Source organism: Manis pentadactyla, chromosome 4 (assembly GCF_030020395.1).
Source record: "Manis pentadactyla isolate mManPen7 chromosome 4, mManPen7.hap1, whole genome shotgun sequence".
Classification (NCBI taxonomy): domain Eukaryota; kingdom Metazoa; phylum Chordata; class Mammalia; order Pholidota; family Manidae; genus Manis; species Manis pentadactyla.
In genome coordinates, this window is record NC_080022.1 from 140,831,973 (window position 1) to 140,847,506 (window position 15,534).

At 39.7% G+C, this 15,534-nt stretch overlaps 1 protein-coding gene across 2 annotated transcripts in view; it reads right to left on the bottom strand.

Annotated features, from left to right (window-relative positions):
• Positions 1 to 15,534, bottom strand: part of RPA1 (replication protein A1) — a 70,202-nt gene that overhangs the window by 7,656 nt on the left and 47,012 nt on the right. Inside the window, exons 6-13 of one of the 2 annotated variants that reach the window (XM_036906175.2) lie at positions 10,317 to 10,409; positions 7,988 to 8,120; positions 6,625 to 6,727; positions 5,308 to 5,376; positions 4,972 to 5,164; positions 4,667 to 4,806; positions 3,917 to 4,065; positions 1,580 to 1,712 (exon numbers count right to left, since the gene is read on the bottom strand). In XM_036906175.2, coding sequence (XP_036762070.1) covers positions 1,580 to 1,712; positions 3,917 to 4,065; positions 4,667 to 4,806; positions 4,972 to 5,164; positions 5,308 to 5,376; positions 6,625 to 6,727; positions 7,988 to 8,120; positions 10,317 to 10,409 — 1,013 coding nt within the window. The remainder of the gene's footprint in view (positions 1 to 1,579; positions 1,713 to 3,916; positions 4,066 to 4,666; positions 4,807 to 4,971; positions 5,165 to 5,307; positions 5,377 to 6,624; positions 6,728 to 7,987; positions 8,121 to 10,316; positions 10,410 to 15,534) is intronic. The other variant, XM_036906176.2, reaches the window with a different exon arrangement.

The window sequence follows — 15,534 nt, forward strand, 5'->3', positions numbered from 1 at the left end:
TTACAACAGGCAGCAGACTGGATTTGGCCCATGCAACTCTTGTCAACTCCTGGTTTAAAGTCATCAAACTGAGAAGAATGCAAAATTCACTGAAAAGAAATGTAGTAAGAATGAAGTCATATGCTTGGCGGCTTTATATTATTTGTTTTGCTTTTTAACTCTCACAGGAAGGATATGGGATGAATTATTTTTGGGGGTGAGCAGTTCTCTTCAGGGGTACTCTGACTTCAGAGCCAGGTCAGCAACCTCTGGGACTTCCCGATGTCTTAGGCAGAAAAAGGCAAAACAATAATGTGGATGTTTAAAAAGCTCAGGAGAGTCCTCAATCTTGGAGGCTCTCAAGAAACTTAAGTCTCTTTGAAGAATGTCTAAAGGGTTTTTCTGTATTTCTAGGGAAGGTCCAGATCCAAAGCATGACTTTAAAGTTTAAGTGCCAACAGGTTACCTCTAGGCCTGATTTCTTATTACATTCTTCCTACCTTTAGATTTAAGAGAGAAACTGGATGACAAGACAATCCAAAGAGGTGCTGCTCCTATGACAGGACAACACAGATTTGTCCAATGCTTAGTTCACAAGATGCTGTACAATAATAGCATCGTAAGTTGCAGGTGATGACAATGATGGGTAAGGGAGTACAGTGAAATGAGACTGTATAACATGAAAATAATAAAGCAAGAATTGCTGTTTTGGGGAGTATAAAGGAGAAATAAATGATTTAAATATTGAACTGCTGACAGAATACAGGTTTACAGCAAGATGGGAGAAAGGGTCATTAAATACAGTGAAAGGGAAGCTGTAACTTAGTCAAATACCAGAGCCAATTCTTGCCAGACAATACTGGCAACTCTCAGCCCATGCGATTAACATTGTGCAACCACTGAACGTACATGTGAATGGGCTGATGGCAACAGTGAGCCTGCCTAATGCTCAGCATGAGCTCCAACTGCAACAAACCTCCCTCTTGGTATGTGGGCATTTCAATTTGTAGGAACAATCCCAGAAAAGAAGTATGGACCCAAAGGCAGTTCATATTATAATACATAACCTGGTCATTACCACTCCATTAAGATCTCTGTAAGAATTAAACAACTAAACAACTAAGTCAGATACACTCTTAACAACCCAAGGGACACCACATACTACCATCAGCGAGCACAGCTTCTTCACTCTGGCATTGATTCTGGACCTCACACCATGCTCAGGTCAGAGTCCCAGTGAGGAATCATAGCTCTGGGGACTGCGGGGTGAGGGGGATAAAGGGGCACAAAATCTCAATCATATAAGCTGGCCACACGGATAGAAGCGCAGCAGTGAGAATATAGTCAATGGTTCTGTAACATCTTCCTATGCTGATGGTAACCGCACTAGTGCGGTGAGGATTTAATAAGATGCATAACTGGTGAACCAGTGTGTTGTATACTTGAAACTCATATAAGATTGTACTTCAATTAAATATCAATTGTACTTCAATTAAAAGAAAGAATCATAGCTCTGAATTTAAGTCTGACAGATGGTATCACAAATCATCCTTCTGCACACTTTATATGCTTTTGTGGAAAAGTTAGGAATGTAGGATACCTTGTCACCTTGGCCCAGGTTCTCCGATTTAACCTCATATAAAGTTTTCCAGTTTGTGTTGCTCCCTCCTATTCCTCCACTCTTTAGATCAGAGATGGAAACGCCATCTAAGGCTTGTCCTTCTGAGTCAAACCTGAAAAATAAACAAAGAATAACAGGTACTTGATATACTTACTGAATCTGCTACTTGTTTCTATAAACCAGATACAGGCTAACCACCTCCCACCCAACTATCATAGGTCATGGTCACAGGGGCTGAACTAGGATCTTCCCCATTGTCTCTTAAGCCTACTGGAGAAACCGAATGACCACTTTTTATCTCAATTGCTTTGATGCCCCCCAGTGGACAAGAAAGACAGCTTGGAAGTACCACAGCCTTAAATCAGCCTTTCACATCACACTGGCCAGAGGGCCCAAGTGCTAAAAACAGCAACGTGCGAAGTCAACAGCAAAGAAGCTATAATGAAGAGCCCTGGCACAGTTCTTTGGGCTACTGATGTTCATTCTTGGTCAGAAGGTACATTTTTATCATTGAAATGTATCAGTAGAGAACGTGACAGTCAACATACTGTAACAGGGTACCAAAAAATGTTCCCACAGTGAAAGATCTTCTAAGCCTGATACAGAGCTCAAAAGATTATATATAACCCAAAGTAATTTATTGGAAGGTATTACCTGTTTTCTTAGTGAGCTTTTACTTATGCCAATGTTAGTTAAAATTAGTCTCATTATTATTAAAATTGATTATACTTCTTGGTCACGTATCAGCTGATATGATATGAAGGACAAGTGGCTCAGAAACATATTAGTGGCAGGGAGGAGTCAGCCAGAGATTATGCCACATATGTCATCAGATAATCAATGTCATCCAACAGGAGAATAACTAAAAGCTAAGCACATACCAAAGAGGCTCCTTAAAAAGAGGCCATCTAACAGAATGGATGCTGCCCTAAGCTGCAGACAACTGCCTTCTCATTCTGTCAGGTAAGCGGCTAAATCCATCACGGAGGCAGAGCAAGGCCCATAAACCTATTTCACTGCTACTAGCTACACAAGTTCATGGTCTCAAAAACTCCAAGTAGACATTTGCTTCCAAAGACAGCTCATCAGGAATCAACAGAGCAAGGAGAGAGGCAGCCCTCCTTACAGTAAAATTCCACACGGTTATAACCAAGATCTGAACAGCTCCGATCCCTGCCTAGGTGGGGTGTGCACAATGAACTTCTCTTTGATCAATGCCAAGGTATTTTATTCTAGAGACAGCCACATCCTTTTATGTTGACCAGGATCATGGTTTTTGACAAGTAAAATAGGAAGACCTTCATGAGAGTGTGCAAATAACCTGAGGTCACACTCTAGAGCCCAAAAGAAAATCATGCAATAAAGACAAGCCAGAGCTGGGGTTATTTCTGGTCAGAGTATTAACAGGCCCTACCTTCTAATGCAATGCTGGCTCCCAGAATAGTTCAATGTGGATACACGGAGACCATACTCATGAGGCTGGCTTAAGTGACAAGAATACTCCAGTGGATGTTTCAAGAAACTATTCAAATACTAGCACTACTGGTTCACAACAGACTCAAAAAAGTGGGGAGTATATAATACGGGTTAATGTTTTATTCACTTAAATCCTAAGACATAGATGGAAACCAACATTTTCCCCATGACTACAGCTATTCAAATTTAAGCTCAATCTAGAGTTAAAGTGTATTCCCTGACCACATCAATTCCTGTATGCCATGTTTCAGTTTGAAGTGCTTTTTAAAGGCAGAGTTTTAATACTGTAAAAAGCTAGATATATAACGAGAAAATTTTATTAGGCTCTCCTCATCCCAAGTGCTTTGAGAATAACAATATAATGCCAACAAAAGCCCATTGTTCCCACTGCACTTTATCGGAGTTCAGTGAACACACACTAGAAGATGGTGATCAGCACCAAACACTGGACAGAACAAGAGGGCACTTTCTATCCTTACATCACAGAAGCTCACAGCTTTAAACCGGGAGAGAAAGGCTCCCTCAGCTTATGGTCCTTCAGCGCACAGCTACTGAAGCCTGGCCTCACCCTGCTCTAGCAGGATCAAGGTCAGCAGGTGGCACATCCATTCTAATTGCTTCCTTCGACTCTCCAGGTTTGTCACAAGATTACAGGTTTGTCAGTTTAAGGGTTTAATGCCATCCTCTCAGAAGGCATAATGCCTCCAAGAAATATAGGAACTATTCCATGCAGTAACAAAGCCCTCTGTTCGGCAGACAGCTCACATACTGATCTTAAGAACCAGATCTTCTCAAAGCCCAGGCTCAAAAAACCTGTTTGGTGAGCCTCATAAAACCTACCATCCACGAAGCTTATAGGCCTCTGGGATGTCAGGATTCACAATGACCGTGCTTGAGGACAGTACAGAGAGGCTCCGCCCACCAAAATCAGAAACTCTGGCTCCTTTGATAGCCATGACAGGTTGTCTAGAACCATCAAATCTATCAGCCTGTAACAAAAACACCAAATACAGTGTCACTGGCCGAAGAACACACAGAACATATTTTTTTTTTTAGGTATGTACTTACTGCCATTTAATTATTTTCTGTTTTTTTGGGGGAATCATTAATCTACAATTACATGGAGAACATTATGTTTACTAGGCTCCCCCCTTCACCAAGTCCCCCCCACAAACCCCATTACAGTCACTGTCCATCAGCGTAGTAAGATGCCATACAGAACATTTTTAAAGAAAACAGTCAATAGTAGTAGATGCAATAAATGGTACATAGAACCCATACAAGATAACCTCACACACAAGAATATGCTCAGAGATACATCAAAATGAACCCAGAGTTAGAGGGAAGAGCATTTCATTATGCTCAAAAGTTATGATTTGAAATGTCAATCACAGCAGATCTTACAGAAGTAAACCAAACAAAGGATCTCAAAAATTCCCTAGACAGCCCAATCCTTCATCGGGAAAGGTATATATATATATAGCCTACATGGCCAAAGCCCACAACTCACAGGACAAGACAACCACCTCCGCAGCTCTTTATGTCTCCACTGTTGTGCACATGCACTGACTGCTCAATGCAAGTACTTACATCTTCTCCCCACAGAGTAGCTGACACCACTTTCCCTGACATGTCCATCAGATAGATATTTCTCTTAGAAATTTCTCTGTTATTAGACTTCACTGTGATTTTAGTGGCATCTTCATAGCTCTTGCAGATCCCAATTATGTCTAAAATAGACATAAAAAAAGCACAATGTTTTAGCAAGACACGGTCAAGGCTCCCATTACAGCATGACCAAGGATTGACCGGCAAGCGCTTCAGTCTTACACCTCTCCTGTGTTGCACATGAAACTAAAAATCGCCACTGTCTTTGCTCTCATATGCAGACTTACCTACAAGGGAGTCTTTAGACTTATTCTCTAGGTCACCAATCCCTGTGAAATCAAACTGAACTGTAGGTAAATGATGATCATCTTCACAGGGCATGACAGAAGTCTCATTATTGAAGGTCATTTCATAGTCATTTTTAACAGCTGTGAATTGTTTGTTTGCAATCTTCAGGGTGCCTTTAGAGAAATAATAGACCTGCAAAAGAGCCATGGAACATGGGACAGTCCATCAAACTGAACACAGACACTCTTTACCGCACAGTTCTCCAATGGACTGGAGTCCCCCCACCCCCACCCCACCCCTCAACTGCCTCAGTTCTAGACCTGACACTACCATACCTTGTTCACATCAATAAGGGGAAAGAACTTGTCTGCTTGCTCATTGAAAGCAGTGGCTCTGATTTCACCCTGCAGAAGCATGGGACAGGCAGGTTAGAACTGTGGTGTTCATTAAGTTTTACCAGTGACAAACAGACACTTAAGTGTCAAAATGACATCTTTAAAGCAGTAGCACAAATGGGGTCTGTGAAGGGCTACACAGAAATATACACTTTATGGTCACATATTCAAGTTATTAACCCCAATGGAACAACTTAAATTTAACCAACTGGTTACATTATCGCGCTTTATTAATCTCAAGTTAGAAACAAAAACAAAACAAAGCAAAATCCCAACAGTGCATTTAATATTCTGACAACAAGATTAAGACAATTTTGAACATTCAGTGACATGAGTGAAGCCCACAGGGAAGCATGCTGAACCACAGTGATTCACCAGCTTTCCTCATGTTTGCACTGAGGAATTACTTCATATTCAGGAGTTGCTGCCAAAACATTACAAGTCATGTTTTCAAGTTGCTTGTGATGTGATTTTCCCTTTTACTTGTGCACCAGTCCAAACACTACAGATGGTTAAGAAACTTAAATAAATGGCTCACATGTTAGCCAACTGACAGATTAGACCAGTAATTTGGTAAAAAAATTTGGTTCTGATATTGATTCTGCCATCATGTAATCAATACATTTGGGGTGTTATTCCATCTTCCAAAAACAAACCATCTATTTCCTTCTGCTCTCTTAAAGGTCTGAACAAATAGGAAATATGCAGCAATTTTAAAAGACTGAAGTACACACCAGGAATTACAAACAGAACTAATGGATAGAGAAACAACTACAAGACTGTTGAGAGTCTACAACTTGGATTTTTAAAATATCTTCATCATGGTTTTGTTTTGTTTAAGTAAAGCAGAGGGTCTGCACAGCCAGAATCTATGTTCCACAAAACCATTATCAATGTGGCTGTTGCATGCCTTCTGCTGTGGCCCAAAGCTCCACTTGGCTCATAGGCAGACAGCACCTCCTACGGCTTCAACTAAGCCTGTCAGCAAGTCAAGACAGAGGCTGCCCATGAGGTTGCTTACACGTTTCAGAGACTGACTTCTGTTACTACAAATGCTTTCATTTACAATCAAGGATTTTATTTAGGGTCTTTAACCCTGTGCTCCCAGACAGTATCAAAAGACTACAGTAGAGGAAAAACAGTAACAATCATGTTTCTTTTTGGCCTACTGTTGTTTTTTCCCCTTTTAGGTCTGCACAGAGATGAGCCCTCTGCTTCTCAAAGAGTTGACTATTTCCCCACCTGACAAATACTCACACTTTCATCAACCAGTTCTATAGAGAAAAGCTTCCCTTCCCCTCGGGAATTGCTCCATGTGCGGATCTGACTTTTGTTGGTAACACGAGCACAAATAGTCCACCTGAAAACCAAAGATTATATAAGTGCTCACAGTCTTATTTGGAAAAGATCTGAAAGGTTTTTTTTCGTCTTCTTATAATCTTTATTTTATGCATATTCCAGTTTTCAATGTAAGCCGTATTTTAATCCAGCTAATTAAAACCAGGATGATGTACAGGTTTTACAGTACAGAAAAAGCAAATAGTAAAACATACAAGGTGATTTAACACTAACTCATTCTCCTGTCAAATAAGTAAATTTATAAACTCTTTCCCTTCTCGAAAAAGCATCACCTAGGCAACAATATCCTCTTAATGAAAGGTTCTATGCTAGAAAATGCAGTAATGCCTGCAATTATATTTTGCCACTACTTTGAATTATGGGAACTGATAAGAACTGGTGTCAAACTTCTGTCGCCTTTCTAACACCCACTGAATATGAATATAAACACAAGGTTTATGGAACATGGCATGGGTGAGTTCCCACAGGGAACACCCTAAGCAGTATGACCTCAGACAAAAGCCACTAAAAAAAAGGAGGCACAAGGCTGTTTAGGTGAAACCATCATAAGATTGTATATCAATGATACATTAATATATATATACACACACATATATATAAATGAATGCATGAATGAATGAGGGATGGTACCCATTCCAAAAATAAGCGTTGGGTACATTAATTACCTTACTTATAATTTCACAGAACTTATCTTCCCTACATTGCAAAGAATTTAAGAGTAAATAAAAACCTATATGAAAGAATTCTGAAAAAAGAACTCACTTATTTTCAACTACTAAGACTGATTTTTAATGGAAAAAAGTCATATAAAATAAATATCTGTTCAGGGTATATTAATGTAGTTAATACAAATCACACAGATCCTTTTAGCCAATTGAATAATAATAACAATTTTTGAACTAAAAGTCACTATTTATAGGATAAGAAGATGAAATAAATGTCTTCTGAATTAGAACATTCACTTACTCATAGGGCTATCAACTGATTCATTAAGCATTAAATATCTTTCATTTCAAGTTATTTTCAATATGGATAAAATTCCACAGGCTATGGCTGATTGCTTTTTTGGCCATTCTTTTACAAAAGAGTTAAAGGTTGCCACAGTTTGTACCCTACCCCTCAGAAAAAAAGTGGTGGTGGTGGGGGAACTACTTTATGTATGATAACCTTGAAGTCCACAAATAAATAACTCAAAACCCCTTAAGAACCTATTATACTATTTTGTAAGAACATTCTGAACTTATTCGATGGACTAACTCACTTGGATTGGTAAGGGGTGAGGCTGGCAATGGGCACCACTCTGGTTTGTGTTCCCCCAGAACTGTTCACTAGGCTGCTACTTCCAGCTTTTCCAAATGTCTTTGAGGCACCATAAGTCTTAGATGTACTGGAACCTTTAAAAAGGAGCACAAAAAAAGGACAATCATCATTCTACTTAAATTTTAGAGTAAGTTTGATAATAGCAATTACTCAGGAGTACTTGTGAAATCAGACAAAAATAAGGCAAAGATTTTCCTTTTTAGTAATCAAGAGATACGGAGATCAAATAGACTCAAACAAAAGGCTCGAAAAGCAATCTAGAATGAAGGTGGGCACATGGAAGTTCACTACTATATTTGCTGACTTAAGCCCTAAGGGCAAGACAGCAACGGCGATGAACCCAGACACTACTCCTTCAGACGTTCACCCTTCTCAAACTTTTCTTGTATACCAATGGGCAAGATAATGGGTACGAGAAAGTAAACAACCTCTTTGACTAGTAAAACTGATAGCAAGTCACTAGTTGCCAAAGAAAAAAAAAAGGCTAGAAAATAGGGGACATAGTGAATGATCATGTGAGGTGAAGGATACCTATCACAAACACACCACCTCAAAATGCCCCAAGGCTCCCAGTTCTCACTGGTCTGCAGGACTGACCTATGGGACTGGGTTTAGTTTGGAACAAGGGGAAGAATCAGATTTTGGTTCCAGACAAGCAGGTGGCTGGCCACCAGGATCCCTTCTGCCTCCTTTGTTCAAGTCTATGCAACTGCTCTGCACCAGGAAAGAATAGGTGCACAGGAAACCCTATGACACACATTCATTCTTTCATACACACACCATTTCTGTAAAGCGTCTACCTCCAAATTCAGAAAATATCACTTAGTCCAGTGGTTTTATATCGTCTATATCAAACATTTCTTCAGAATAGAATTTGGCTAGAAACATCATCTATCATTATTCAGCATTTATTTACTGGCTTTTCACAGCATGTACTTACATTATTCTAGGTATTTGCAGCACTTAGTAAAAAGTATACACAGACTGTTCCAGATTTTAAAAGTTTTATTTTAACTGGGGAATCAAGAAAGATGACTACACACACAAAAGTAATAATTACCTCAAGGTTATGCAAGGAATCACATGTACTTTGTATAATACATGTGTAGTACACACCTATTGTTATATATAAAATATACAATCATGTAACACACACACGCATCCAGTTTTCATGCCAAGTAGCCTCTCCTCAATACATATCCAGTCTTTTTTCTTTCACCACCAAGTTGATTGGTGTTTAGGGAACATTAGACGATTTCTTAAAATAAATAACAATGTAAGACAAAGATAGACAACTGGGAAAATAAATCTGTGGGAGGAGGGAGAGGAATAATATGCTAGTTTATTTTAACCTAAGGAAGTGACTTTTTGATTATTTACCATTTTAGATGTTCTACTCTACCACCTCCCTTAACAGTACATAATTTGCAAGTTCTGTATAAACGGACCCACCTATGAAGGGAAACAGAGAAAAGGCAGATGGATATTGCAAGGCAGATAAAAACTGACTGAAGACCAATGTGGAAAAATGTCCTATGTCCTGAAACTTTCACAGAAACATAAGTGACATCTTAACCTTGCTTTTTTTAGAATCTCAGCATTGAAAAATAGAAACTAATAGTTGAGGGGAGAAGAGGTGGTGGTGAATGAGAAGCTGACAGGAAAAAAAGGACTTCTAAAAATAAATCCAACCAAATTTTACAAATAATAATTTTCAATGGTGGTCCCTAAAGCAAAGGCCACAAAGTAAAGAAAATGATCCCATTACAGCCTTTCAGGACCTGCTGCAGAAAGTTAAGAGAGTAAACTATTTCTCATCCATGAGACTGAGAAGGAGAATGTATAACCAATACAAATGATACTGTCTTCAAGCTAAGATAAATACCCATGAGAGCCCAAACTGGGAAAGTTCCCAAGAGCAAGCCAAATTTAATAAGTGGATCCTAGATAAAGGCAAGAACCTAAAAGGTATGTAAATTCCCAAAGTCAAGAAGGTGTAAAACTTAAGATGTGATAACCACCAGATAAACTATTAACAGAGAACAGTATATCAGTCTGCTTTAAAAGAAAAAAATATTAAGTATCTTTAAAAGACTATCTTTAGTAATTTTTTCAGTCATATTCTTTACAATAAGAATTGGACTTATTCTTTGCAAGAGGCAACTGTCATAAATGCACTTTGAAAACGCTCTTCAGTCCCAGGTTAAATTTCAAAGCATTGCTCAAAAGCCTGACACACATCCTATCATCACTGCACGAGGCAGTCTTACCGGTCCCTGAGCCCCCATTCTGTTGCTGGGGCTTGCTGGGTGGTGGATTGGCTGCTGAGACTGGAGAAGGAATGACCTGCTGCTGACCGTGGCCTAAGGATCAAAAGAAACCATTTTAGTGCAAATAATTTGGGTTATGAGATTTAAACTTAAGTACTTTGAGAAAGTGTCAATTTTTTATTTTGTCAAAGACTCAGGGGTCAGAATTCATGCTGAGACATTCAGCTGCACGTGGTGCATTTGCCAGGGTTCACTTTTGTTTTCATTACATGAAAGGCTGGCTCCATTTACCTTTCACCTGCTTATAATTGGTAGCTTTCAGTTTTGATGAGGTTCTCCCCTAAAGCCTTGCCCATTTCTCCTGCATGAACCTGAAGTAAAGTAACCAGGCTGAATCTGTGACATTACCACTATTTCCATAGCAACAAATCGATGTCATCAACAGAACTGTGTGTTCACGGCAGGATCTATCAGAAGAAAAAGCTGGGTGGTAAGAAAAACCTAAAAGCAGTTCAATTGTCTCTGAAGTGCTCCTGTTTCAAAGGAAAAGGAGACATTCAGGAAGGATTCTTCTATCCTTTCCCTCCTAAACAAAGCAACCTTATTTTGCAACTGACAGTTGGTGGAAAATAAGAGTTGAAAGAGCCTTAGGTACCGTGAAGTGCTAGTGAACTGTCACAGCAGGGAGAGATTAGAATGGACTTCAGAAGCAGGTGGGTCAAGGAAACAGGAAGATTAAAAGGAGAGGGGAAACGAACATGTCTCTCAAGCAGAAAATAAGAAATGCCATACCATTAGACTATTTACTTACCCCTTACCCTTTCAACAAATGTTTATGAAGTTGGACAATGTTAAAATTGCAAAACACACCTAATTTTAAAAAGTTAACAGATTTATAGAATTTGATTTTGCCTTTTTGATAGGCACTAAAAGGAGAAGTCAACCAAACTGGTTGTTTACCAAGGGTGCTTGCAGCACACAAGTGCAGCTCAAAAAAATGTTCTAGAGTGCCCTAAGAACAAAAACGGTGAGCACCGTTGGAAAAGCTCCCTGCCTGCCACCCTATCTCTGCCTCCTCCAATCACTGGTCCTGCTGGGCTTTCCAAGGCCCTAACTAAAATGGGCATATTACACACAGATTTCATTTCCTTCTGCCAATATTACTCTTACCTGGTACAACTAAATGACAGTTAACTGTGCCATTAGAGTAAAACAAATACAGCATAAAATTAAAAAGGTTAAACAGATTTGTTTATTCTTTAGCTCCTCCTATGGACAGAAAATTTGAGACCTTATTTACATAGAAAAAAGAGCTTGGATTATTGACAGTGAATTTTTGTGTTTACTTTTTAGCTTTTCTGTTATCTCTGAATTTACAAAGTGTCATGAAATTGCATGGGCAAGCTGCTCTTCTTAGACAATGTGTCTTGTGAAGGCACATTTTGAAATTTTAGTGAATTTTTTAAAAAATCAGTAGGGAAAAGATGAATTATCAGCAGACAGTACTGGGGCTAAGTGGTTGGAAAAAGTAAAACTATTTTCACCTGCCTCATGAAATACATCCAAAAGAATCAAAAGACTTGAACATTCAAAGACGGAAGCATAAACATACACAACCTCCACCCTAGTTCCACAGTCTCAAACATACCTAACTTCCTCCTATCACCATGCCTGTTAATTCAAGTATCTTGTTGAACAGGAGATGATCATGGTATTCTCTTAATATTTAATTTCTGTCAAAATGTAACTAACTTTTATTAAGTACCTACAATAATCATACTCAGGGACAGAAAGTACAGTGGTTAAAAGGGACTGGTGGGAGTGGAGAATGGGGAGTTATTGTTTAATAAGTACAGAGTTTCAGTCTAGGATGAAGAAAGAGTTCTGGGGCTGGATGGTGGTGATGGCTGCACAACAGTGTGGATGTTCTTAATACCACTTGTGGATAAAACGAAAGTTCCTGTGGCCAGGATTCTCTTCTGGCCCTGGTTGGTTAGCTCACCACACACGTGTGGGCAATACGTTGCTACTGACTCTATGTAAAGAGCTCGCTCAGTGCTCTGGGTGACACAGTGGCACAGCTGCAAGGCTGCAGGAGAGCAGAGCAGAGGCTGGAGTGGTGGCAGCGCCGAGGACAGAGGCCCAGAGGACAGCTGTGCGGGACGACTGTGCAGAGGCCCAGAGGACAGATGTGTGGGTAGAGAGGCCCAGAGACCGACTTGCTGCATGTAGGCTCACTCTGAGTGAACAGGATTTTAGTGATTGACCTGCCACCATGGCAATAAATTTGGGTATAACCCTTTCACCCCAAGAACATTCTGCTGTCATTTCTTTGGTCACATTGAATCCATAGTGAACTTGTCTGCGGTTGAAACCCATTGGCAAGACAACACTGTTAAGATGTAAATTTTATGTTATGTATGTTTTGCCATGATTTTCAAAAAGTGTAGCTTACCTATTTACCTACTGGAGGAGGAATATTTTTTGACATTTTAACATGAGTTTAAAATTCATTTATTATAATTTCTTTTTAGTAGTAACAATACAATGATACAGTCTTATTATAGTCCTTGCATTCTCAGATTCAATGAAGTACAGTATATTCAATGAAATACAGTATATGTGCAAGACTCCAGTTAGGCCCTGTAACACACATTAATAACAGCTAACATATTTTGAGTGCTCACTATGCACTCATGGTTAAGTATATACTATTCCATTTAATCTTCAACTCTATGATATAAATAGCATTACAACCATTTAACAGATGAGAAAACTGGGTTTAAGAGGTTGAGTAACTTGCCCAAAGTAACACAGCTAGGAAGAGGCAGAACCTAGTCTCAAACCAGGTTTGTTTGACTAGATCCAACTAGATCCAACCCCCTTCACCACTGCTATATAATGATTCATAAAAAATACATATTTTTGGTCCTTTATATGACCAAATATATCTATTTCCCAGGTATCTTTGGTCTTCATCCACAGTTCCTGAAAACACTGCAGAGTCTTAAAGGTGAAATGGGTGTTTTATTACCTTAATGAGAGACTTTTGGATGGCCCCCTCCACCCAAGAGTAGGGGCTGGAGGTTGAATCAGCCAATGGCCAGTAATTTAGTCAATCATGAGTATGCAGTGAAGCCCTCACAAAAAACCCCTGAGAAGAGCTTATTGCTCTGCTCTGCTCTGCTGGATCCTGCTTCTTGGTCAGAGAGAGCTTCTATGTTTTGGGAACCAGAATGCCTCCAGGTTGCCACCAATCCATACCCCAAGCTCCAGGAGGGCAGAAGCTCCTTTATTTGGGACTTTGCCCTATGTCTCTCTTCATTTCACTGTTAACTTGTGTCCTTTATTAAAATGGTAAACCTAAGTGCTTTCCTGAGTTCTGTGAGCCACTCTAGCAAATTAATCAAACCTAATGGGGAGGTCGTGGGAACCTCCAATGTATAGCCGGTAGGTTAGAAGCACAGGGAACTGCCTGGGGCTTGTGTCAGGCGTCAGGAGTGGGGGTGGAGGGCAATCTTGCAGGACGGAGCCCTTAATCTGGGATTTTGGTGCTGTCTCCAGGCAGATAGCATCAGAACTGAGTTGAGTTCTCCAACACCTGGTTGATGTTCAAGAATTGCTTGGTGTAAGTATGTGTGGGAAGGCTCCCTCCCACATACTTACACACACTGGAATCAGGTCCAGGTCCTAAATGGAAGACCCCCTCCCACATATTTACACACACTGGAATTGGGTCCAGGTACCCAAATGAAGTTATACTGCTTTTACTGCTGTGTATAATATTGTTACTGTTATATGTAGGGAAAAAAATACACCACTGTATTTGGTGTCAGATGAGTGGGAATCACAACCACCATGTAAGATAAATTCTAACTGAAATGAGCAGGCGACGAGAGGCAACAGAAGGCCAGGCAGTTTATTTGGGCGCAATCCCGGGCGAGGTTCACCAGTCTGGCCTGAGAAGTCGCGCCCAGCCAGACAGGCAGGGAGTTTTTATAAGTACAGGGAAGAGAGGAGGAAGTGGGCCACGCTAAGGGTATGTGGGGAATTTTTATTGACTCAGGGTCGGGTGATGGACAGCCAGAGGTCTCCTCCTTCCGGATGGAGGGGGTCTGCATCCGGGGTTTGTCGGCACTTCACGGGATTGGAATCCCGTTAGAGCTGTCGGTTCCTTCCTTATATGGCACAGAGCTATTTGGTGCTGTCTTTGTTCCACTTGCACTGTCCTTGCTTTCCTCCCTCTGGTACCTCCAGCCTTACACACCATCTGGTTAATTTTTAATTGGAAGCAACCAATTCTGGCAGACAAAACTCTAGTTATATAGTACATAACTAATAACACCTAGTAGTCCATTTACTGGTGCAATCTTTAACTCCTGCTTTGGGCCACAGATGCAAATCTGGCACAGGAGACAAGACACAGTCCTGGACCAAATGGATGACAAAAATCCTGGGGAATTCAAAACAGCAACAATTGCCCTTCCATTTAATGCACTGCAATACAGTCACTGATCACAAACCTGAAAGAAACTAGTCTACAGCTAAATAAAAATCTAAAAATTAAAATTATACCCCAAAGCAGTAATGCAGACTCAACTTCTGCTAAGTCTGTTTTTCGGTGCCACCTGGAAATCGAACCATTCCAGTAAGGTGGATCAAGGTCAAAATTCTTAAGACTCTTTTGCTGTATGCTATCTTCCTATCACTGGCTCTGACCCAGAAGGGAAATAACAGACTCTACCTAGCTCCTCAAATTACTTAAACTCTTACCTATAATTTTTATTATCATTATAATGTAAGTGGTAATGAGCCACCAACTGAGAAAAATTAGCTAATAGACAACAGAATATACAGAATAACAAACAAAAACTCATTTCTACTAGCAAGTACAATTTCCTGTTAGATAATGGATAGAATGAGGCTGAAAAAAAATTCCAACTATTATGTTTCAATAATGAGTAAACTAACAATTAAGTATCATAAAAAAATGTAAGTCTAAGTAATAGATCATTAGAAGTAGTAGGTACACAGATCTAATATACATGCTGATAAAATACATAGTGGTAAATATGGGAGATTTAAAATCATCCAATCCAGTATCACAAGAAACATGAATTGTTTGAAGTTTGTTTCTCATGTTTGGAAAATTCTATAAGTATCTTTATTTAATGTGGTGGTAGTACCATAAGAAAATTTCAATGCACATTTTGAAATT